Source organism: Zonotrichia leucophrys, chromosome Z (genome assembly GCF_028769735.1).
Source record: "Zonotrichia leucophrys gambelii isolate GWCS_2022_RI chromosome Z, RI_Zleu_2.0, whole genome shotgun sequence".
Taxonomy (NCBI): Eukaryota; Metazoa; Chordata; class Aves; order Passeriformes; family Passerellidae; genus Zonotrichia; species Zonotrichia leucophrys.
The window spans coordinates 11456782-11480514 of NC_088200.1; the positions used below are offsets into that span (position 1 = coordinate 11456782).

The 23733-nt window shown below is 39.4% G+C and overlaps 1 protein-coding gene across 2 annotated transcripts in view; it reads right to left on the reverse strand.

Moving 5' to 3' along the window:
• The window catches only part of NADK2 (NAD kinase 2, mitochondrial), a 31953-nt gene that overhangs the window by 2863 nt on the left and 5357 nt on the right, over positions 1–23733 (reverse strand). The window contains exons 2-11 of one of the 2 annotated variants that reach the window (XM_064735534.1): positions 14267–14355; positions 13831–13919; positions 12240–12321; positions 10853–10936; positions 7613–7749; positions 6722–6800; positions 4489–4632; positions 2357–2412; positions 2221–2274; positions 1638–1761 (exon numbers count right to left, since the gene is read on the reverse strand). In XM_064735534.1, coding sequence (XP_064591604.1) covers positions 1638–1761; positions 2221–2274; positions 2357–2412; positions 4489–4632; positions 6722–6800; positions 7613–7749; positions 10853–10936; positions 12240–12321; positions 13831–13919; positions 14267–14355 — 938 coding nt within the window. The remainder of the gene's footprint in view (positions 1–1637; positions 1762–2220; positions 2275–2356; positions 2413–4488; positions 4633–6721; positions 6801–7612; positions 7750–10852; positions 10937–12239; positions 12322–13830; positions 13920–14266; positions 14356–23733) is intronic. The other variant, XM_064735535.1, reaches the window with a different exon arrangement.

The window sequence follows — 23733 nt, forward strand, 5'->3', positions numbered from 1 at the left end:
AGTAAATGCTTAACCTCCACTCAGCATGGCACTAAGCACTAGAACCTCCCAAGTTATCAGTGCTTTGTATGGGCTTGGCAATGAGTCCAGAGAGGACTGAAGGACTTGGTCAATGCTCCCACAGTCTGAGCACAGCCTATAGTATAACACTTGGTGCTGAAGCTTAGCTGTAATTTTCAAAGACAGCTATTGATGATCCCATTTACTTGAACTTCACAGAAAACTTCACAATTAATTTAAGATTCTAATATGTGGTCTTCATCTTATGTGAAGTATGTATTTTCAAGTAGCAATGCTTAAGGTTCAAATAATTTGGACATTGATGTAATCTTTTGTTACAATAGTCATTCAGAGAGAAGAAAAGTAATTACAAACACAAAGCTGAAGGTCAGGATGCTTGCCAGGCAACTTCAAGAACTGCAGCATATTATTGTCAAGACATTATTATTATTAGAGTCTGACATATTACAGTTAATAACTTGAAATCTAAAAATTTAGATTACAAAATTTAAGGCATCTCTTTTAGAGCTGGACAAGACAGAAAAAATAATTTGGCTCAGAGCTCCTTTAGACACTTGTTTTGATATAAAAGGTTGAACTGACAGTTAACTACAACTGAAATACTGTATTGCTTTCAATAGTTTATATGTTATTGTTTGTATGTTCAGTAATTCTGGTAATATAACTAATGGCTGTACATGTTTATATTTAATTGTGGCAAGCTCCACATATCATAAAATCATTTAGATTGGGAAAGACAAGTAAGATCATTGAGCTCAACCATTAAACAAGCACTACCAAGCCCACCACTATGTCCCTAAGTGCCATGCCTACATGTCTTTCAAATACCTTTGCGGATGATAACTCCACCACTTCCACAGGCAGCCTGTTCCACTGCTTTATAACCCCTTCCATTATGATAATTTTCCTTATATTCAATCTAAACCTCCACTGGCACAAATGCCCTAAGTTAAAATGATGAATTAGCAAATAATTCAGTTTGGAAATGCATTTAGTCCCACCTTCTGCTCAAAGCAGGCCTTACTTTAAAGACGGTTTAGGTTGCTTAATGCCTTGCCCAGGGAAATTTTGAGTATCTCCAAGAACAGTCACAAGACAATCTATAGAGAAAACTTTCTTGTAAAATTTTTCCTATAAAATCATGGCTGTTGCATTATACTCTGCTCTGAAAAGTGTTTAACTCAAGCCCCCTCTGTAACCAGGCTTTGGTAGCTGAAGACAGCAACTGGATCCCCTGCTTAGTCTTGGCTCCTCCAGGCTAAAGGAAAGCACTGTTTGAGACTTTCTCTTATAAACCACTTGTTCCAGCCCCATTATCCTCCCAGTGACCCTTTCCTGAATTCACTTCTCTCTGTCAACTGTGTCTTATACTGAGGGAAATGGCACATAACCAAAACTGGGCACAGTGAGATTCTTTTATTCTCTAAGATTGTGAAGGGATCAAACATTAAAAAGCCATAACACAACTAGGAAACATTTTCATCCTGCTGTTACAAGAACAATACTCAAGTAATTCAAAGCACAAACTGGATGTTGAAACACTTAAAGGGAAAGTCCTCAGACTTTAACAGATAGACTGAACTAAGTAACTCTTTGCTATTGCAGCCAACACTTACTTTGAAGAGAAGCCACGCTGACGGCTACTTGAGAAAACTCTGTTTACAATAGGCTCTCGAACACTGAAAAACATCTTTGGTTCCTCTGGACTGTAGAGCAGACAGTCATTGTAATCATTTGTTACTGTAAGCAGAGGAGTCAGCCATTAGTTTTTACAGAGAAAATTATTTACTCTCAGAAACACACATTCCTCCAGGGAAGAGTGGCTTCTCTATCAAGAGGAACCATCGAGTCTTGACAGGTGTTTAGTAGTCTTTACATGCAAAAAATTACTTTTAGGTAAAATTCCTTTCAGTTCTACTGCATGATGAACACTCAATAGCTCTCTCCCGATGATTAAATATTAACCGTTTCAAATTTTAGGAGAACTGAAATTCTCCTGAAGTGGATAATTTAGACAGAAGTCTATGTAAGTGCTTTCATTTCAAGTAAGATATTGTTTGCCAACTGTGCCTAATTAATGTCTGTAAGAAAGACTACTACTGCAAGAGTGCTAAAACACTGAAAAGTGAGTAGTTCAGAATACAAACAAAATGAACTGGTCGAAGATACTTTTAAAAAAATCTGGCCTTTTTCACTAACCTTTCTGCACCAGTTCCGTGTTCAATGGCATATTCAGACTTCCATGCTTTTTTGCTGTTGAGCCGAGAGAAAGAGCCCCAGTTAGACAGATGTATCTATACAGACCTTGGCTAGTAATGCCACATTGCTCACTCACCCATCTTAAGGATCTCTTCAACAGCTTGATGTGCAACCTTGTTAATATTATAGGACCTAGACAGAGAAGAAGTCTTGTTTGCTAAGCAGTACAACTTAAAAAAAAACTGAGAAAAACCAAAAAACCTTTCACACCGATGAAAAACTAAAATCAACATTTGGGGAGGAAAAAGAATGCTGTTAAATCAACTCTTGCTTTGGCATCTACCTGTGGCCTTGTAAACCTTAAAAATTCATTAAGTGAAGTCTTCAGAAAAGAAGAGCATGGGATGTAGTCTGCTTGTCAATAATCCCCCAATAACTGCTGCATTAAGTCTGCATTAAAAAACTGAAGCTCTAGAGATTGTGTTTTTACCCTGTCTATCCAACCCTTGCTAATTGATTTATTCTCTTAGTAACCATCCAAAAAAGAAAAAAAAAGCCAAATAAATCCAACACTTTATAAACCCAACACTTCCCTACAAATATTTTACCTCTTTATTTATACCCTAAGATGTGGTCTTGAATCTCACAACAACTAGTATACATAGAAAATAAAACAATCAGATCAGACACTTCTGCATTTGACACATTTGGATGAATGAGTTAACATAGCCTTTGAACTAAGGCAAAACTCCTAAAAAAGTCCCCCTCCTCTGCTCAGACTCAAAAGGGAGTAGGTGCTAACCAGAGACACTGTGCAGCAGTACCATGAAGATCTCACATGGCCAGGTCTCAACACAGCTTAAAATCCTCAGTCCAGCACTTCTGTCATGGCAGTAAAACACCTCAGACTGCAATCCAGATCCACTCCACCCCCATCTGACCCCAGAGCTGCTGAGGGTGTGCCCAAGGCTCCCTCGCTTACACTTACTGCCCACCTGCAAGCCTGAGCAGATGCTATCAAGATATCCTTTTACACAAGGTTTGGCAGCTACAGAAAACACCTAGACATTTAAATGTCTCTCAGCCCCAGGAAGTCTGAAATTGCAGGAAAGCCCTTAAACAACAGGCTAAGGGGGGGTCACTCCACTGAGGCCTGGCCTCACTGTAGAGAAGTCCAGCAGCACATACAGATTACAGCAATGGAGAGGAGCAACCCTGGAGCTTGGTGCCTGGTTCTGGGTTTGCTCAGCACAGAGTGTATAAGCAAAAGAAATGAGTAAGAACAGCAATGAATTAAGACTGTACTTTCCCAAGGTACTGAACACTACGAAAGTTTCCCTAGCAGTCTGCCAATTTCATCCTTGGCAGGCTCCAGAACTAAGCTATGCTGCCTGAATACAAAATTCTGAATTACAATGAAGAGTAAAACCTAGTAACCATGGTTACAGCATGAATACTTATTTTTGAATTTCATTAAAAGCTTCTGTTTTAGGTCATCTTAGCCTATCCCACAAATCCAGTGACTATTGTACAACTCTAAATTATGAGCACAAACACATCTCACATCTCAAAACTAAATTGATTAGACTTACATGCAGTACTGCAGCATGTTTAGACTGAAATATTTAAATATTCTATCCCCCTGATTAAGCTAGCACAGTTCTGTGTAGATATGGCCATCTTTTTTTAAGGGGAGTATTTTGGCAAAGAGATTGTCCCCTGCCAAATAAATATGAAAGAAACTTGTTTCTTTCTCTTTCAAAGGAGAATGGACAGTAGATGAGCCAGAGCACATTTAACACTGCATTTAATACATGTTTTCCCATTCTTCTTAGAGCTTAGATTTTTATAATTTTACTGGGCTACATCATCTAAGCATTTTAATTTTGGACAACAAGAATAGTTCATCGATCACCTCAGTATGCTCTCTGCAAGTCACAGCAAAATCTCTTTCCCTCACCACTCCCAACCACTCATCCTCACATGTGGCATGCCACATTTTTCACTGAAATTACATCTAAGGCAAGCTTCTGTCTCAGTGCCACAGCTCCTCACCCTTTCAAGGCTTCCCTCTGTACCCACAAGTAATGAGTGCCCTGCTCATCTCATACATCTGGAACAGCTCTGAGCCATACTGACAGCGACAATATCAGACTGACTTACCCACAGCCCAACAGAGTCTCAGTAAGGAGAAAATGCATAAGCAAAATAGGTTCATCTGGCTTATCTGAAATGGTATTTTCTGTCAAAGCAGCAACATGTACTCACCATGCTTTTGATCCTGTTCCAGTACACACATTAAGCCCTGAACTCTTCTGTTTCTCCCAAGGACCATCATCAACTGATATTTCATAATAGGAGGCCCTATGAAGCGAGAATTTAAAACTGGGTTTGCAGGACTTAAAGTTCTCCCTGAATAAGACAGAACACACAGCCTTATCAGGCACATTACAATTTAGAGGGGCTACTTTCAAATCTGGATCACAATTTCACAGACTTTGTACAGTGTTTCCCATTTGACAGCAACTTCTGATTCACTATTTTACAGCAGTTTTTATAATGGGCTAAAATGATTTCTAGCATGAACTTTCAGGCACTTTTTCTGCAGTCACTTTTCCGTTAATATATGCACAAAACCACCTGTGTGGTTCATCTGCAGGGCTTGCTGGACTTACAAATAAAACTGTAAATAATTACCTTCCTTGCATACCTGTTGCACAAAACCTGTGTTTATGCTGCAATTGGATCTCATTAATTATCACTAAACATTTCAACATCAGTAAGCAATAGCATGATTGAACCTGAACTCCTAATCACTTCAGTAATTGAAAATCCAGTTATTCTTCACTAATAAGTTTACACAAACAGGCTTACACTTCTCTCCAGGGCAAATTATTCCTAAAACTCAAAAGTACTATTTCTTGATGTACAATCATCTTCATGTTATGGTTCCTCTGTCAGGGGGTTCCTAGTGTTAGGCCTAGAGACCAAAGTTTCTCTCTACAAGCTTCAGAATATCCAAGAGTGTATTTATGAACTTAACTTGTTGATATTCACAGCTGTCTTCAAAATGTGATACAGGTTTCAGATTAATAGATATCCTCTCAGAAATACCACATTTGCTGTTTCATGCATGACTGAGTTTCACCTTTCTTAGTAAACAGATCGTACTGAGCTATTATTTCAGTCTAGAAACACAGCTCTTGGCTGCTTGGTGCCAAACAGTTTATACTCTCAGTAACTAAGGGCATGTTTTGTAATCGCTCTTGAAAAGATAGGGAGATTAGAGAACTGAAAGTAAATTAAGAACACAGGTGCACTGCTTGATTCAGTTAAATGTAATTTCTACAAGCTGGGTATGACAGGTTTTCTTGGGGTTTTTTTCTTCAATTTACTTGTTTTCATCACTGACATGCAAAATAAGACCCGACAAGAAACTCCTAAAGTTATTCTTTCTAAATAAATAGCAGACCTGTGTATTTGAAATTAATAGAAGATTCGTCTTTACAACATCTAGGTCTTCAAGTGTGAGGTCCCAGTAACACACTTGTTTCTAGAGGTATTGTTTTCCTCAGTGGTTCTCAAATACCAAGAGAACAATGTACTTGTGACACTTATAGCACTGGAAAACAGCTTTGTGTTCCTGTATCACTGCACATTAAAGAAACTTAGAATCTTGAAAAACTTAAATTTGATTTAGTAGAAAGCAGGATTTTAATCTCTTTGAGATGAATTCCTTCTGCCAGTCTGAGGCTGAAGCCCACACAAAAAAATAAAGCTCACAGAACACTTATACTGTTTGCAGCATCAATCAGTGTCCCAGGCACTGTACAAACACAAGCTGTTAAACTCTAAAGTGGCTTTCCTGTTGTTGTTTTTGTTTGGGTTTTTTTTTCTAAAGATAAACAGTAAATCTCCTTTTACTGCAGCCCTGGTCATATTCCCAGTGTCTTTCTTACTGTTTGGCTGCCAAAAATGCATTGATCTTCAGGACAGAAAGGACAGTCAAATGTATCCTGGACAAGGCAGTACCATGATTTGATACAAACACAGTTCTTAAACAAAGGAAATAACTGTATTCCATCAATAACAAGGTTTCTGCCAAAAGCAGGCTGGTTGGTACCTTTGCATCTAATGACAGAAAGGCAGAAAAAGGAGTCATGATAAAACCTATCTCTGCTTGGTCATGCTAAAAGCTTATGAAAAGATATTTAAGATGTGGAGGAGATGAGGCAGTTCAAGGACTGATATTTAAGTCATCAATAAAAGGGAAAGAAAAAAAGTCAGGAAAAGTGAAAGAATAACCAGAGAGGAAGCAGAAAACCAGAAATCAACATTGAAAATACACTTTGTAATCAGCAGTAATACAATCAGTGTTAAATATTTACAGAATAGAAGTGAAATTTGACAATAAAATCTCATCACTGATTGTCCATTGCAATGTGATAAAAAGACATTAAGTCAATTGTGCCTTGCTGTACCAACAAACAATTATATATACCTGGATGAAAGAGATTCCCCAATGAAGACTTCATTGAGTGCTCTCACTGGTAAAAGATGTGGGCCAGAAATATCAGATCCTGCAGATATTAAATATAAGAGTTTTGAATCATGGATATAAAACACAAGTTTTCAAAAACCATTCACAATTCACTGGAAGATAAATTCTGCTGCCTGGGTTTGTTTTCTAGACCTAATGCTCCATTTTTTTCAAGGACTCATTTTGTCACTGACTTGCTCTATGGCCAGTCACTGTCCTTTACTGGAGACAATAAATATTTAAACCAAGGTTGGCAATGACGCTTAAGTTCAGACACTTTTCCTTGAAAAGTCACAGGCAACTAGGCAGAATGAAGTTTTCTGTCAGTCACACTTACAGCCAAGTTAAATTACTGGCGGTGACTTAACAGACATTTCTGACGAAGTTCAGAGAATTATACTTCATACCACAAGGTAATTAAAGGGGATTAACAAGTTGTTCATGTTGACAAGGACTTAGCGAGCAAATGAAGTACTGGACACAGGTTAGGCACTGAACCATGCATCTTTCAACCCACCATAAAGAAGAGACCTGAAGGTATTTAAGAATTATCTACAGACAGACTCTTACATCTAATATCTTGTTTGCTGGTCCAAGACCAGCTTTTACAACTCTCAATTAACCTAACTTAAAACTTAGTTACAGGACCTAGACAGAGGTCCTATATGAGGTATGTGTACACAAACATACACATGTGCTCAAGTAGTTACAGTAACTCTAAGAGACAGATTTTAAAAAAGATCAGGTATTTTGACAGCAGGTATTTCAAATACTAAAACTTTCACAAGTCTTTATTTTCTATTCCAAGCTATCACAGCAAAATGATTACATTCTTGTCAGATTTTAACCTACCTTGATCCTGCAATCTTTCATTTATGTGAGCCCTGCTGTGTTGCTCTTGGCTTAGCTGCTGTTCGTGTAAATCCACTGGGGTTGGGTTAATCCCAGTTCCTTCAAGATACAGTCGGATTCTTTGCCGCCACTGCCACCTACAAGAGGGAAAAGATGTCAGTAAGAAATATTCATTACAAAATTAGACAGGATCTGAGAGTCTCTTCTCTCAAAGCAGAACATCTTACAAGAAGGAGCTAAATATATTCAAAGTCATATTTCAAGTTTTACAGGTTCTACTATAACTTCTAAATTTAAAAAGTTAGTAATACGCAATTGTAAATTCTTTACATTTACCAATTTGGTACCTAATGTTTTTTGCATGTGTAAAATAAGAGGCCACTGGCCCAAAGTAGCCTACAAAAACTGTATGTAACAAACTCTCCTCTTGAGGCATGTGATTCTAATATGTGAATAAATGCTGATACAATATTTTTAAGAATAAAGAGCTCTCAAGAATTTACACAGAAATACATGCTGTATTTTTGACATCTTTTGTTTGTATTTGACATGTCCAGAAAAGCAGCTCTATGCATCCCTTTATGTATAAGGCCCCAAGTATCCTCTCCTTTTAACAATCCCTCCTACCCTAGGAATTCAGTGTGCTTAAAAGAAATTCATTTGAAGCAAGAGAAGGATATAAAAGCCATGTTACAACATTCTGATTTTTTATTCTTTCCTAGAGAAATAAATTCCTTTTCCTCTTACAACCTAAGATATTTCATAAAACAAAATAGCAATAGTTTTGACTAAGAAAGCAAATCAGAAGAGAGTTTTATCAGCAAATCTTTTCCCTGTTCATACCGTCAATAACCAGGTGACATTACCCACTTTTTCCTAAAATTACATGAGACTTATGCTTTATATGACTACATTGCTAGTTTTTCCTCTAGTCATCTTTATAGATTTACATTTACACATCCTATCTGCCCTTAAACTAAGTATTTTAGGTAGTCACGCAGAAAGCATGCAGGGAGTATCACTATACCAGCTTCCTTACAATGGTCCTGGCTAGAACATATCACATCCCCCACAAAATTAGAAAATGGGACTGTACCCTATTAATACCCCTATTCTGAGAAGCTGCTACAGCACTGACCCCCAAGATAAAAAATGTGGGTAATCTGATATAGTTTGTCCTTTACAAATCAATAACGTTGGTTTTCTCAAGGATTACAAGGTCAGTTTTCACACAGATTGTTGCACTGACTGATACATCATGGATAAGGGTAAAAAGCCTATCGCCCTTTTCTGTTTCTGGCAACTCACCATCCACCAAAATTCCAAAATACCAGAAGCCCTTCCAGACAAGAATTCAGTTACCCACCTATTCCAAAGTTTCCTTAGGGCCAAACAAGAACTCTCAAATGGAACACCTGCTCACATCCTTGCTTAAGAATATATTATTTATTAATTTATAATTAATTAATTGAATCTATTTTTATTTCTTTAATTTATTATTTATTTAGTTATTTATTATCTTCTATTATTTCAGAAAAATAATTAGAGAAATCCTTTCTGTTTTGCTCTGGTGAGGTTTCAGCTCCATAATAAGCAATAACAGGAATTTCAGCAACAAAAATTAGCTTTGTTTCCAACAAAATATCAAAATTGCCAAATGTCAGGAGAGGTTATCTGAATAAGCACTATGAGTTTTACTTAAGCAAATTAGAATGATGGCGACTAAAAAGCTTCTGTTTTCTAAACCTTAGAATATGTGAGTAGAAAGTATCTGTTCCTTTAGCAATACATATTGAAATTCTTCAGTTATTTATCCTGGCAATTCTATTAATTTAATTTCAGAACTATTCTATGGCACAAAAACAGCTACACTTCAAGTTATAAATTTAATATGCTTGAAGTATAAACAAAAATGAATTGCTATATCCTTTCACATGAGTGACTGATTTCTCCTTGATAGTCTGTCATCACAAGAATATTCTGTAATTATTATTAGTATTTATATTACAGAACAGTGTCTCTTCTTAAGTAGTTATTAAAAACTCTTCTCTAGTCTGTCCTTTAAAATTCAGCTTGTTTCTTTTTAAATCAATTGAGATTATTCTGTTTTAAGAATATCTAGTACTCAAAACATCAAGCTATATTCAGCATGAAGAAATGTTTGCCTTACTTGTCAGCAAAATTTAAGCCACTTTATCTCAATCACCAAATCCCTAGATGCAACACACTGACCATTTCCTAACTGTATGTGTTTCACTAGCTTCTATTCTTATGGCCATCACTGTACTGCTTTTGAGTCCTTGTTGTAGAGTGACTTTAGGATGCTTGAATCCCCACCTGTCTGTTCAGTTTATGCTGGATATAAATTCCGCACCTCTAAGACAGGTTCCAAGAGCGAGAGGGAGGAGAAGAAGTGCAGAGTTTGTTATCAGACACTGCACTCATTTTCCTGCATACCTGGTCACAGACTGCATTGTCTGCAGCACGGACAGACAGGGGGACAGAGCTCTCCTTTGCCTTTAGTCAGTTTTTAGCTGGCTTAGGCAGAGAAGTTCCCTGGACTCTGGCTTCTCCTTTTTTTGGAACGGATCAGCCCTGCTCAGGCCTGAACACCCAGAATGGCACCAGGAGCTCACACCGGGGCTGGGACGCTGCGTTCCAGTGCGCAGGGATGGATGAGAGACTGAGCGAGCTCAGCTACAGCCCATGACAGCACTCTCTCTGAGTCTGCCATCTCTGCAGAACAGGGAGAGGTCCCAATGTTTAATGCTGTTCATTTTTTCATGTTTGTGAGTACTTTCTTGTTAAATAAATAGTTTTGTCCATTTTTCTTGAAAGATATTTTATTTCCAAACTGGCTGGGGGAGGGGCAGTTTGAGTTTGCTTTCTAGACTACTTCAAAAGTTTCCTCTAAAATTTGCTCTAAACCAGGACAGTCCTAAAATACATAAACCAATATACCCCTTACAAGAATGCAGCTCCTCATTTATGAATTTGCTAAGTCAGAAGTGAAAATCAATTATTGCATGTCATCCCAGACAACTTTTTTCTGAAACTGGCAGTTTTAGTCTCACTCTTGACCAAAAACCTCATTTTTCAACATTATAAACATCTACACAGTTTTCACTATTTGAGCCATTAAAAGTTTACCAAGCTTCAGCTGCTTCTTAGGAATTGTGTATGACTAGGTGTTTCTCAATCCCTCTATGTTTTTCAAAACCAAAGATCAGTGAATCCTACCTGAACTCACCACGATAAAGCTTCTGTAGTGCGTCAGGAAATGAGTATGTGTATCTCACAGGCAAGCACAGGTGGCCTTCTGATCTGGTAGCAAAAAATGACAATGAAAATTACAGTATTACCGTTCAGATTTGGTACCTTTGGAAAACAAAACAAAAATCTCCCTATGTGGTACATCTAGCAAAGCTACACTTCTTAGACCTTTAGGAATCTCTACTGTTCTTGCACAGTACACCACCTCAGCAACAATAACTGCTCTCAGCTTCTGGAGTCTGTGTGTCAGAGACTCCCACATTTCCCCTAAAAACTGTCCAGCTAATAATCCTTCAGGAGTATGTAAGCACTAATGTAGTTCCTGTCACCATACTAAGCAATTTAGGCTTAATAAACCTGGCAGGTGAGGAAAAAAAAAATCTTTCTCCACTTACACCCAAGTTAACAACATGAACAGCTAAGCAACATACCTAAGAAAAAAAGAATCTCATGTCAAAACTAGAAGACTAAACAGTGCTCCCTTCCACAAGTAATATGTAACAATTTGAAGGCACTTGCTATTTGAATCCTACTAGTCAGGCTTGATAATGCAGAATAGCTACTCAGAGCATTTGAAAAGTTTTGGAAGAGAAGGTATTAAAGAAATTAAACATTTTGACCACCACTTTATGTACTAGGAATAAATTAACTGTCAGTATCAAAAAAAGCAGAAACATCACAAGCAGAAATCTAAATCTGGACTTCTCAGCAGGCAGAGCCTTGGAGAATTCTGAGTTTCACTTGCCATCCATTTGAAGGTTATACCAACCAAGCAATACTAACACACTGCACCTACTGAGCTGTAAGACTGATGTGGGCAGGTGGGTGCAGCTTGTGCAGAGTTTATAATAGGATAGCTAAGTGCCAACAATTGGTTCAGGAATCTTCTGAGGTATGTTATGGTTCACATTAAGAAACAACAGCAAATTTCTTCATCCGAGCCTCTACTGAATCCACCTTCTTCACAAAAAAATTAAGGTTTTGTGTGTTCAGACACCACACTTAACTGCTTTTACCAAGTCCTTTTTCCTAAATTCTACACTGCCAATCTAGCCTCAAACTTCTGGTCAGTAATGCAAATTAACTAGCTGCAAGTGCTGTTACATTGATGTGTGAGAACACCTGTGGCACACAGGCATGCTTGTCTAATACTACTCAATGTCCTCAGATGAGACAGGATAACTCCCTGTGCAAACTTCTCTAAAAAAACCAAACTGCTCCCTTGGTATCTACAACCCACTAAAACAGACATTTATGCTGCCAAATGCTACAGGTATGCCTCATGTACCACGAAAACAGATGCACAGTGTGCCTAATATTAAATAAAACATTGCTTTCCCAAATATTTTTTTACCTTTCAGGATCAGTATTTATTCCTATGACTGGTTTAAATTTATCAAAGACCTTACTGGCTGCCAACAACATTGTACCATCACCTACAAAGAAAACAGATCAAAAGTTAGTTTCACTTCACATTCTAGTACCCCAAACAGAATGTACTCCAGCATTTGCATTATGTGCGTTTATATCAACAACAAATCAGGCAAGCTGGACAAAAATACAATAGGACAAAACTACTGACATCTTATCAAATAAGAGTAGTGACAACTGAATTTGAGATAGCAAACATGACTGGAAAAAGAACAATTTATCTGACAGCTATACATGCCCAGGCAACTGAATGTGGCAGAAGCAAGCTTTAGAAGAGATTTATAGGAATTTCTGTACATTTATCAGCAGGTAAGAGAAATTCTTTAGCAAAAGTAAATTTAGAAAGTATTGCTAAACAAAGCCACAGGAGACAGGAAACAAAACCAAATGTTACTGTGAGTCACACAAAAACAATGACTTTAGCTTCACCCCAGTTGTCCTCCTAAAAGGCAATTTAAAGGTCTTATTTGGCCCCAGACAGGCACACTTGGAAAAGATGTCTTGGGTAAGCAGAAATCACAGAATTAGAAATCTTTAAATTTACTGTTTTTTGCAGATATTGGTACAGAAAGAAAACTATAACCTCATTCAGTCTTTGCAAGAAGATGTAAGCTCTGAACAGCACAAAGACATAAAGCTCTGAAAACCTCAGATGATGTATTATTACTTCCCAGCTGCTTGCCTCAACCATGAAAATTTTTCCCAAAGACAATTTGGCACTTTGGGGAAGTTCTTTGAAATCCACAAGAGTTGATAGGATGCTTCAGGAATAAACCTTTCTACCCATTCTTCATGGTGATCAGTACCTAAGGGCAAACTGGACTAGTGGGAAGAGAGAAAGCTGTGGTCAAGCCTATTTGCCACAGATGAGTGAACACTACATCAGAGCCCAGCAACATGAGGCTGTATTTGCAGCATATCCCAAAAAACAACACTGAATGAAGTGCTGCAATCCAATATTAAAGATAAACAATCAGGTTAATTGCTCCGTTGGTTCATCTGGAAAACACTGATCAGTGGCACAAGATGCTCAGAAGCTGCAGACTTTTTACCTGTACCATCCAACTTGATACGCCAGTCACTGGATTAAGTGTGAAAGCAAGAGAGACAGTTTGAGCAAGGGGACCATGAGGTAGTATGTTAGTCTACACCTCACATTCCAAAAAAACAACGAGTAAGATTTTAGGGCTACATAAAATTACATGACATCAAGAATTTTATCCTCTTTAGTTGAAAACTATAGTAAATTCCACAGTTTATATTGTTTCACACATGAAAAACTTTTCAAGTGGCCATGCACTGGGGTTCACTTCCATGGGCTACAATTTTAGGTACTAGAGGTAGACAAGATGGTGACAACCACTGCTTTTTGTCAGATTTTCTGACAATCAGATTAGCAATTTGTTTTCAGAATGTGCATTATTTCCAGTTGCTTCAAACACTGCCAAGTATTTTTGAGAAACATATCTATGAAAACATACTGAAACAAATACTTCCCTTCCATAAAGTCATACCTCCTGCTGATATAATAGCATCTGCCCACCGAACTGTCTCCTCAGTATACTCTCGACGCTTAACAAGACGAACTTCTATCCTTTCGTTCCTGTAAAGTTCAGAGAAAGTCAGAATTCCAATATAGTGTTTCTTGTCACAGCCTTCCGGAAAGTTGTCATGCAGCTAAGGAGTAACTGCTTTCATATTTGGCTTAAAAACACTTGACACACAAATCCTGTACCACCTTCTTGCTTATTTTCAAGACAATAATTGAACATGCTAGCCAACTGAACTGAGTCAGTTCACACGAGGGCTCTTTCAGGAATGACTGCTCATCTGCACCTCTCTCTTTTTTTCCTATTTTATTGGCATTGGTAACACGAGGCTTCTTTTTGTTTCACATGATCCATGGATATTTGCACTGTGTCTGAAATCTTCACACCCATGCACTCTTACCGTAAGCTGTCCACAACATGCTCCACGTTTTTTGTATGAATGCGATGCCGTTCCAGCAGACCAGCATAGTTAGATCCCTTCAAGGCAAGCTGTAAGACACAAATGGTATTTGTAGAAGTTAAGTGCAGTAAGTGCTCTTGAGCAAAGCAAATAGAACCTATAAAAAAAGCAGGTTATTTTCTCTCAGCAGAGATACATTCTTAAAAGCCTTCCAGTAATTACATTTCTATATACACAGCAGTCAGGTTATATTGACTAGCTCATTAAGTGAATCAAATGGCCACAGCAGTCAAGAATCACAGATATGCAAACAAGCATACTACATTGACTTCCATGCAATTTCAGACACTTCGCTCCTCCTGAATCTGCCAACTGATATAAAGACTACATGAATCCATATAGTTACACTAAGTATATTTCTGCCATGTGTTGAAACACCCAGTTAGCTCAAAGTTGTGCTGTAGAGAAGACAGACAAAAAAAGCAACAGGAATGACAATTAAGGAAACAGCGCCTGAAACACCTCCAGCATTACCCTTCAAATTGTATTTGGGCTAAAATGGAAGACTGCCAAGTGCTGACAAAGGTGACATTTTCTCTGGATCAAAAAAAGCTTAAGGACAAACTACCTAATACATTTGATACTGTTCCCTGGGTTTTACACCACATTTGTTAAACAAGTTGATAATAATAACAAGACGAACTCTGTAGGTGCATTCTAGTCTCATCCTTCCTGGAAAATGGAGACTTCGAATAATTAATCTCAACACACTCTTCAGACCACAGAAACATTTTGCAGTTTATACAGATACAGTCATAAGCAGGCATGTGAGATTACTGACTTGTTGCAGATTAGTTTGGCAACAAGTTTTTGTGCGAGTAATTCAGTCACCATATGCTCCTTATCTTATTTAGCAGCGAGGGGGCCTCATCTGGGGCTGATACTGCCAAACGTGTGCACATAGAGATAAAGAAAGTGAAAGAAAGAGGGTGCAAAGGATGTTAAGCAAAAGGAGTCTATAAATACACTCACAGTGAAAGTGATTCTGCTTTGAGCAGCAGGCTCCTGATGCTCCTTCTAGCCTGAACTATTCCACAATTATACTGTCACTGCTTCCTTTTCCCTGAACAGTTAAAACTAATTTATCATCAGAGAAACAGAACTTCTCCTAGAGTTTGTCCAGAGGAATTCATCTGTGCCAGAAGCGCTAAACAGCTACTTCCAGCAATTTATTCAAGTGCCTTTATTCGAAGTTTTATTTCATTCCAAGAGAAAGTGGTGCCAGACAGCCTTGTCTAATCCCATTTTCATAGACTTCTCAACTCCATAGAGAAGGGGAGAGGACTGTCAGGATATGACAGTTAAGTCAACCACACTCCAATACCCAGGAAACGAAATCTTTATTCATCTGACACCCATTCATGTCAAGACATCCAACCATGAGCCAAGCACATAAGATAGACTCAGCACCAAAGTAGTTACAGACAAGGATGTAACTGCCTGCTCTGGAAGTGCACTGCTGTTCCACTCAGTATATTTACAATTGGCAATTAACTTGCAGGAAGAAAATCTTTAGGTGGTCTTAGAGCTAGGATCAGGAAAACACTTCCAACAGAGACTCACAGGCCGCCTGGATGTATCAACAGCACTAAAGGAAGACAGCAGCTGCCTGCCAGCTACGCATGATCACACACAGACACAGGTATGTGGATGATCAGAAAACATCCAAATAAATATTACAAGTTTTTCCAAGGCTTGCTCACATTGGTTTACTGGGATACAGGGTGTTATGTCCCATTAATTGACTCACACACTTAAATCCTTTGTTTCTACTCCTGAGATACAATGCCTGCGTACCCCAGACACCTCTTGGTCCTGCCTGCAGAGTCCCTGGTGTTGCACTGGGAACTTAAACCCTGTGGGCTCTGGGGAGTGAAAGATTACACAGGGCTATGCTAGTTAAAGCACAAACCATTGCCAGCCTGCTGACAGCCTCCCATCATCCACCTGGAGGGGAAAGGAAAAGGCAGAAAGGAAAAAGGAAGGTATTTGCCTCCCATAGACACCTGCTGCTGAGCAGCATAGATGTAATTTGCTAAAATAATTTTCAACTGCACATTCAAAGCACAAACCCATCTTGCCTTACCACAAGAACAAGAAATCCACAATCAAACAATTTCCAAAAAACACCATTACTAAAATCAGGTTCCTCTAGAAGTATCTGCAGTGAATGAAACAAGCACCTGACAAGCAGACTGCTGTAACAGCACACTTTTTTCAGGCTGCTGTTAGTTCCCCACAAAATAGAAACCACAAACTCCATCTTGCAATTTTATGTACCTCATTTATTTGCCTAATTTGTCAGCATGCTATCTTTCAACTTGATGGAAGAAAGCTTTTATCTCTGAACAATAACAATGTAATATTCTCTGTGTGATCATTTGCAGGTTTTTAAGCCATCAACATCAGTGGCAAGCCAACAGCTAGCATTTCCCTGGCATCACCAGGAAGGAGAGGTATGAGTAGCGCCATTGCTATGGAACAGAACATTTGCCATAGTTGAGTTAAATTATTCCATCAACAGCTTCAGAAAACAGAAGAGGTTGCTCAGCAAATAAACTATCAGTATTCTGACAACTGGATGAACCATTTCAGCAGCACTGTAGAACAGGCATTGAATGTGTTGATCTCCTCTTTGACTTTAGATCTAGAACAAGTAAGCACACATTACTAAGCAAGAAAAATGAAAAGTTGGGCCCTTTAGTTTAAATGGCTGTGCTACATTTATGGAGTTATTAAATAGTCCTGATTCACAAAAGATTCTCCAGAGATTACAACAGTCTGTTCATCTCCAGCCTCATTCTCTGTGTTCAGAGATAACTTGCAAGCTCATTCATCTAAGAACTGACAAAAGGGAAGCCCAACTGAGCCTGACCACAGTCAAGTATGTCCAACAGGAATGCTAATCGGCAGCTGCTCTCACTCCACTACTCCAAAGAACCAGGGCAGTGCCTACAGTCCTTGTGGTCAGAAGCACAGAATCACAGAGTGGCTGAAGCTAGAACACACCTCTGGTCCAACCCCAACCTCAAGCAGGGCCATCTGTCCAGATCTGGATGGCTTTAGATCTTCACAGATGGAGCCTCTTCCCCATCTCTGGGCAAACTGTGCCAGTGTCCAGTCACGCTCACAGTGAAAAGGGTGTTCAGACAGATGTACCTGTATTTCACTGCCTCTACTCCTGCCTCATATCCAACACCAGAGTGCCACTCTAAGACTATGACAAATGCTGCTGCTGGAAAGGGGTTTGAACTCAGGGCAAAGCGTAAGACCAAACTGAGAGCAGCACCTGCTTTTTATTTCAAAAGAGCTGAAGACAAAGATCAGGCAGTCCAGTTGCTGTGTGCATGATCATCTCCTTAAAGAGCCTTGAAGACGCTTGGGATGTACAGACAGCACAAGGACAGCCTGGCTCTCAAGCCAAATCATAAAACAGGCCCCCAAACCCATGCCAGGCTTGGCTTTTGTCAACTGACTCCTCAAAAAGGCACAGAGGTATTAGATTCTGCATTATCAATATTCAAGCTCTTCTCCCTTTGGAGGAATCTCTGATTTAGTATTAGGCCTGTTAATCTGACCTTAATACTACACAAAATAAAACGCAAGAATAAGCCTTCCTTCTGTAGTCTAAGCCTGTACCTCTGGCAAGTCCCAACTCATTTGGTTTAAATTGTGGGCCTGCTGTCCTTTAGTAATGTTTGCCCTGCAGGAACAATGCTGCACAGCAAGGACAAGGCTTCTAGACACAAATACAGAAGCCAACACAAGCCAAGAAACATCAGAATACCCATTGTTGTCTACATATGTGGATTATGACTCTTGATTTAGAAAATGGGAAATTAAAAGACTGAGACCTACTGGCATTGCTTATTAAGCATAAGGATAAAAGAGTATGTTCGCTCAATACAGTAACATAGATATTGTCTGGAGTGAATTTGTCAACTGAGCACCTTCTGCATCTCATCCTTGCAGAATCACAGAGTGATTTGGTTTGGAAGGGACCTTAAAGATTATCTAGACCCAGTCACCCTGTTCTAGAGAAGGACACCTTTCACTAGACCAGGTTCCTTAGAGCTCTATCCAATTCAAACTTGGACACTTCGACAGATGGTGCATTCACAAGTTCTCTGGGCAACCTGGGCCTGAGCCTCACTACCTTCCTAACAGCCAAGCTGCTAATCTTCCCTCTTTCAGCTTAAAGCCATTCCCTTCATCCTATCAATACACTCACTGACAAAAGGTCCCTCTTCAGCTTTCCTGTGGAGTCCCTTCAGGTACAAGGAGGTGCTCTAAGCTCTCCCCAGACCCTTCTCTTTTTGAGGCTGAACAGCTCAAACTGTCTTGTCTTCACAGGAGAGGTGCTCCAGCCTCATCACCATCTTTGTGGTCCTCCTCTGGACTTATCCAGTAAGGTTAAATGGAACTTTTCCAATGTACTTTGGCTTTATGTGTATGCATATATACTCTCATTACTAGGCTTATGCTTAAATTACAGCACTAACGTTCATGCAGTCCTAAACTGCACCAGGGTGGAGTTAATACCAATCACTTGTTTTACAATGGTTGGTCATTGAGGAGTTAAACTAAATGTCTGACTAGAAAGAAGAAGAAAAAAAAAAAAAAAACAAGTCCAAAAAACCCCCCCTAAACCCTAACAGCAAAAAGCACAGATCTAGAAACAATTACTCTCTCAAATTTCCACAATGAACTTGCCCACACATGCACCCCAGCTGGAAAACAAGAACAGATCACTGCTTCTACCTGATTTCTACAGAAAGAACCACAAAATAATACAAACATATTTAGAGATCAACAGCTGAATAGCAAAAATTTGAATTTTAACCTCAAGATAAAAATACAATGAGCACTAACATAATCTGTTTCTAAGCAGAGTATGGCACTTTAAGTCCTGTATTTTCAGAAATTGTCCCTTGAGATTTAACCATGTGTCCCAAGTACAGACATAGTGTTCAGTTTTTACTCTGCTTAAAAGAAACAAGATTTTTACAGACTTATAGAAAAAATATTTTTCTCAATACATTAACGTTAGAACTAGAACAGCTTTGAATAAAGGACATGTTTCAAGCCATACATTTCTCTTAGCATTCCTGACTAAACTTGACTTTCAATCAAAACTTCCTTAATTATCAAAGTCAGACTGTCAATCTACAGGCAAGTAATTATCCTGTTCTGGTGCTAACTAGTTAAGACAAAGCTTGATCTGTCATGCTAAAAACAAATGCAATTTTCCTAAAAGGTCAGGCACACACTAAACTTCTGGATTTCTTAGGAGCTCTAATGAAATATTAAGCTTCAAAAGTAATCCACATACAAGTACATAGGATTAAAGCATGGTGCAGCCTCTGAATCTTAGATAATAAAATGCCAACAATAAAACAGATAAGCTGAGGAGCTAGCCTTAGCAGAACTTGCCCAACAGGAATCTGTACCTTGGAGACACATTTCAAGTGTCCCACAGAAAAGGGTCTCCTAGGGCAGGCAGAGCAAGCTTGAACCACAATGCTGAATGGTTAGCGTTTTTACCAGCCATCAGCTGAACTGATGGGGGAGCTGAATTTGGTGGTTGCACACAACAGATATCCAGGTCTGGACATGACACTCACAGTAAGCACAGCACACCTGCCCTCGATTTATAGCAGGAAGTAAGTACCATTTGTACTTGACTGTATTCACACCAGTGACAGCACATTTGCTGACAACACCAAGGCGCGGTGCAGTTGATACACAGGAGAGTGGAGACATCATCCAAAGGGACACTGACAGGTTTGAGGGCTCGGTCTGTACAAACCTCACAAAATTCAACAAGGCCAAATGCAAGGTGCTGCACTTGGGCTGGGGCAGTACCAATACTGGCTATGGGATGAAGTGATTGAGACCAGCCATGGACCCAGGCTGCACCCAGAGCCCCGTGGGCAGCAGGGCAGGGGGGGGATTCTGCCCCTCTGCTCTGCTCTGCTGAGACCCACCTGGAGCACTGCATCCAGCCCTGGGCTCCCAGCACAGGAACCACAGGGACCTGCTGCAGCCAGCACAGAGGAGAGACACAATGATCAGAGGGCTAGAGAACCTCTTCTGTGAAGACAGTCAGAGAGATCCTTCATATTACTCCTTTCACAGAAGTTGCCCGACTTCTTAAAAGGGGAAATGTGGTCTAATTGTTCCTGCACTAGAAATAGTAAATGCATTATCAGATGTCGTATAGTTTGGCTATAGATAAAGACTCAAGACAGTAAGGCAACCGTATTTAAAAAAAAAAAAAAAAAACTGGTCAAATTTAAGTATTTACTGAAAAAATCCAGACTTATTCAATAACAACCTTTGCCAAGTCACTGACTTAATGTAGCACATTGACCCTGACTGGCTGGATGCCAGTTGCTCACCAAAGCTGCTCTTATCACAACCCCTTCACAATGAGATAGGAAAGAGAAAATGTAAGGAAAGGCTCAAAGTTGAGATAATGACAGGAAGAGAATACTCACCAGTTACCATCACAGACTAAACACACTCAGCTTTTGGAAATCAACTGAATTTATTATGAATCAAAATCAGGGCAGGATAATGAGAAGTAAAACAAATATTAAAAACACCTTCCCTCCATCCCTCCAGTTGTCCCAGCTCTCCCTCCTCCTCCCATCAGCAGAACAGGGACATAAGCAGGGGAGATACAGTCAGTTTGTCTCAAGTCATTTTGGTCTCTGCTCAACTAGAGAAGCTCTTTCCCCTGCTCCAGCCTGGGGGCTGGAGATATCCACAGGAGATTTTCCAAAAACTTCTCCAGCATAAATTCTTTTCCATGGGCTGCAGTTCTCCATAAACTGCGCCAGTCTGGGTCCTCCACAGGGTACAGTCCCTCAGGAACAGGCTGCTCCACTGTGGGCCCACACTGGGGCCACAGCTCCTGCCAGGAGCCTGCTCCAGTGAGGGGCTCCCTGCACAGGCCACAGCTCCTGCCAGGAACCTGCTCCAGTGAGGGGCTGCTCTCTGCACAGGCCACAGCTCCTACCCATGGGCTCCCAGCCTCCTTCAGGCACACCCAGCTGCTCTGCTGTGGCTCCTCCAGGGGCTGCAGAGGAATCTCTGCTCTGGGGCCTGGAGCAGCTCCTGCCCTTCCTCCGTCACTGACCTGTGTCTGCAGAGCTGCTCCTCTCACACTCTCTCACTTCTCTCATCTCTGAGAGCAATTACATTTGCACAGTAATTTTTTTTCCCCTCTTAAATACGTTACCAACTGAGATGACACTACCATCTCTAAATGGCTTGACCTGTGCTGCTGAGGGTCCATCTTGGATCCATCTGGCATCAGCTGTCAGACATGGAGGAAGCTTCTGGCAGTTTCTTATGGGAGCCACAGCTGCAGTCCTCCTCACTACCAAAACCTGGCCACACAAACCCAATACACTCAACCTTTTGCTATCAACAGGGCCAGTTTCAGTAGAATTCTGTTGGCAGTACAGTTTGCAATTGTAGTGTACAGCAATACAGTGGATTAACCCATTTTGGGACACCCAGCTCCTTTAAGGCCCTGCAGTCTAGCTCATTCACACTTGCACAAGTGCTCTGAAACTCTCTCTAAAGTGAACCTTACAACCAGACCCAGTGGGCAGCTGCAGGCTCTGATTGAACTTCAAATGCACTGGCTTCTGATTATTTATTAGCTAAAAAAATCTAATCCATAAATGCATTGTTTACAGGAAGGCTTTAATAATGAGTAAGCACCAGAGAAACCAATCAGGTTCCTGAAATAAGCTCCTACAGTGGATCAGAAGTACTAAGGCTCAGGTTTAAGTCTCCCATAAGGCTTTGAAAACAAAACAAGTTTTCCAATACAAACTGCTGTTGAGCTGCAAGCCATAGCATTAAATCCAATTCATCCACCCTTCCCAGGATTATTACAGATTATATAGTCTCTAGCCACTTGCTTTCAAAAAAATGTGCTAAATTAACCAATCAGTAAGTCAGTTCTTACCACACAAGAAAGGCCAGAAGGCTGAAGTTACCTGACAAGGACTGATTTACTAACTTGCTGTCAATTGCTCGGTATTTTTGCCAGTATTGTTCCTGGCTAATTCGCTAGTTTGCAGCAGTTTACTGCACCACCCCCCACACTGCAGAAGTCCAGAGGACTACTTCAGCTAGGAATATTTTTTCCTTATATTTTCCTCACTTTCTTCTTCAGTAATTTAGACCACTCACTTCCATTACACCATCACAGCAAGCCTTCAAATACTGATGTACATTAATGTATTCTAATGTATCTATTATGTAGAATAATGACTATGAAGTATAGATATTGTAGCATTTTATAAACCATTACTTCTGTAATAGCTGATTTAACTGCAACATTATGGTCCTGAAGTTTTACAGAAATGCTGTTCTAGGACAAGAGTTTGATGCATACATGAAAAAAAGTTAAAATGCCATGAACTGTTTTCTAATTGTTCATCCACCACATTAAAGCATTATTGTCATTTTAACCACATGTGAGGAATACACATAGTGGTTTGCAATTCAAAGGCTAACGCAGAGCAAATTGTTTTGTTAACTATAAGCAGTGGTAACTGCTTTCTTCACTAAAAGATTTCTAAGAAAACCTGTGTAATCCAATCATTCTCATTAATACAGCACAACACCAACATGATGCTGTAAATCAAAACTAATGAAGTACTTAAAGCCAGCATTAAAGTCATTTCCATGAAGTAGCCTTCTTCAGCTGTATACGGCATAGTATGATTGGTGATACAGTCCCAGAAGTTTAATTTAGGTGAATTACACTGAAATGCCCTACTTTTATATCTATTTGCTATATGCAACTGAGTATACTTGAATGGTATACTGGAAAAACAAATTGTATGGAAAAAATAATTACTCCATCACATTTGTTTCCATCATTTTCCAGACCCCTCTCAGAATAATAACATGTAAGGAACAATTTAATAAAGCAGATGCCAGTACAGTGACTTAACACTGATGCAAATATATCAGATTTCAAAGGTAAAGATAAACAAATGAACACCATGTTCGTGTAACCTGAGAAGCATTTGCACACATCTCAGTTTCCAGTGGATTAGTTCAAAAATTTTATTTCTGAAAAAAAAAAGAAGTCTTTAGCTTTATGTAATTGTAGTGGAATATAATCTGTGTCTTGAATTCTGTATGCTTCAATTCACTAAAGGGAGTTAGTACTTCTCCCTCTTTTCAGGATAAGGTAGAGAATAGTAGAGTCCTAACAGCTTTAAAACACTTTATGCGCTCTGTAAAAGAACATCCACTGAAAAAATTCACATTACAAGGTAAGAAGAGACGGGCAGTCTGAATTCAACAGAATAATGAAAAACTTCACAGTATCACCTCATTCATTAAGGAAGTTTTTACTTAAAACACTACTT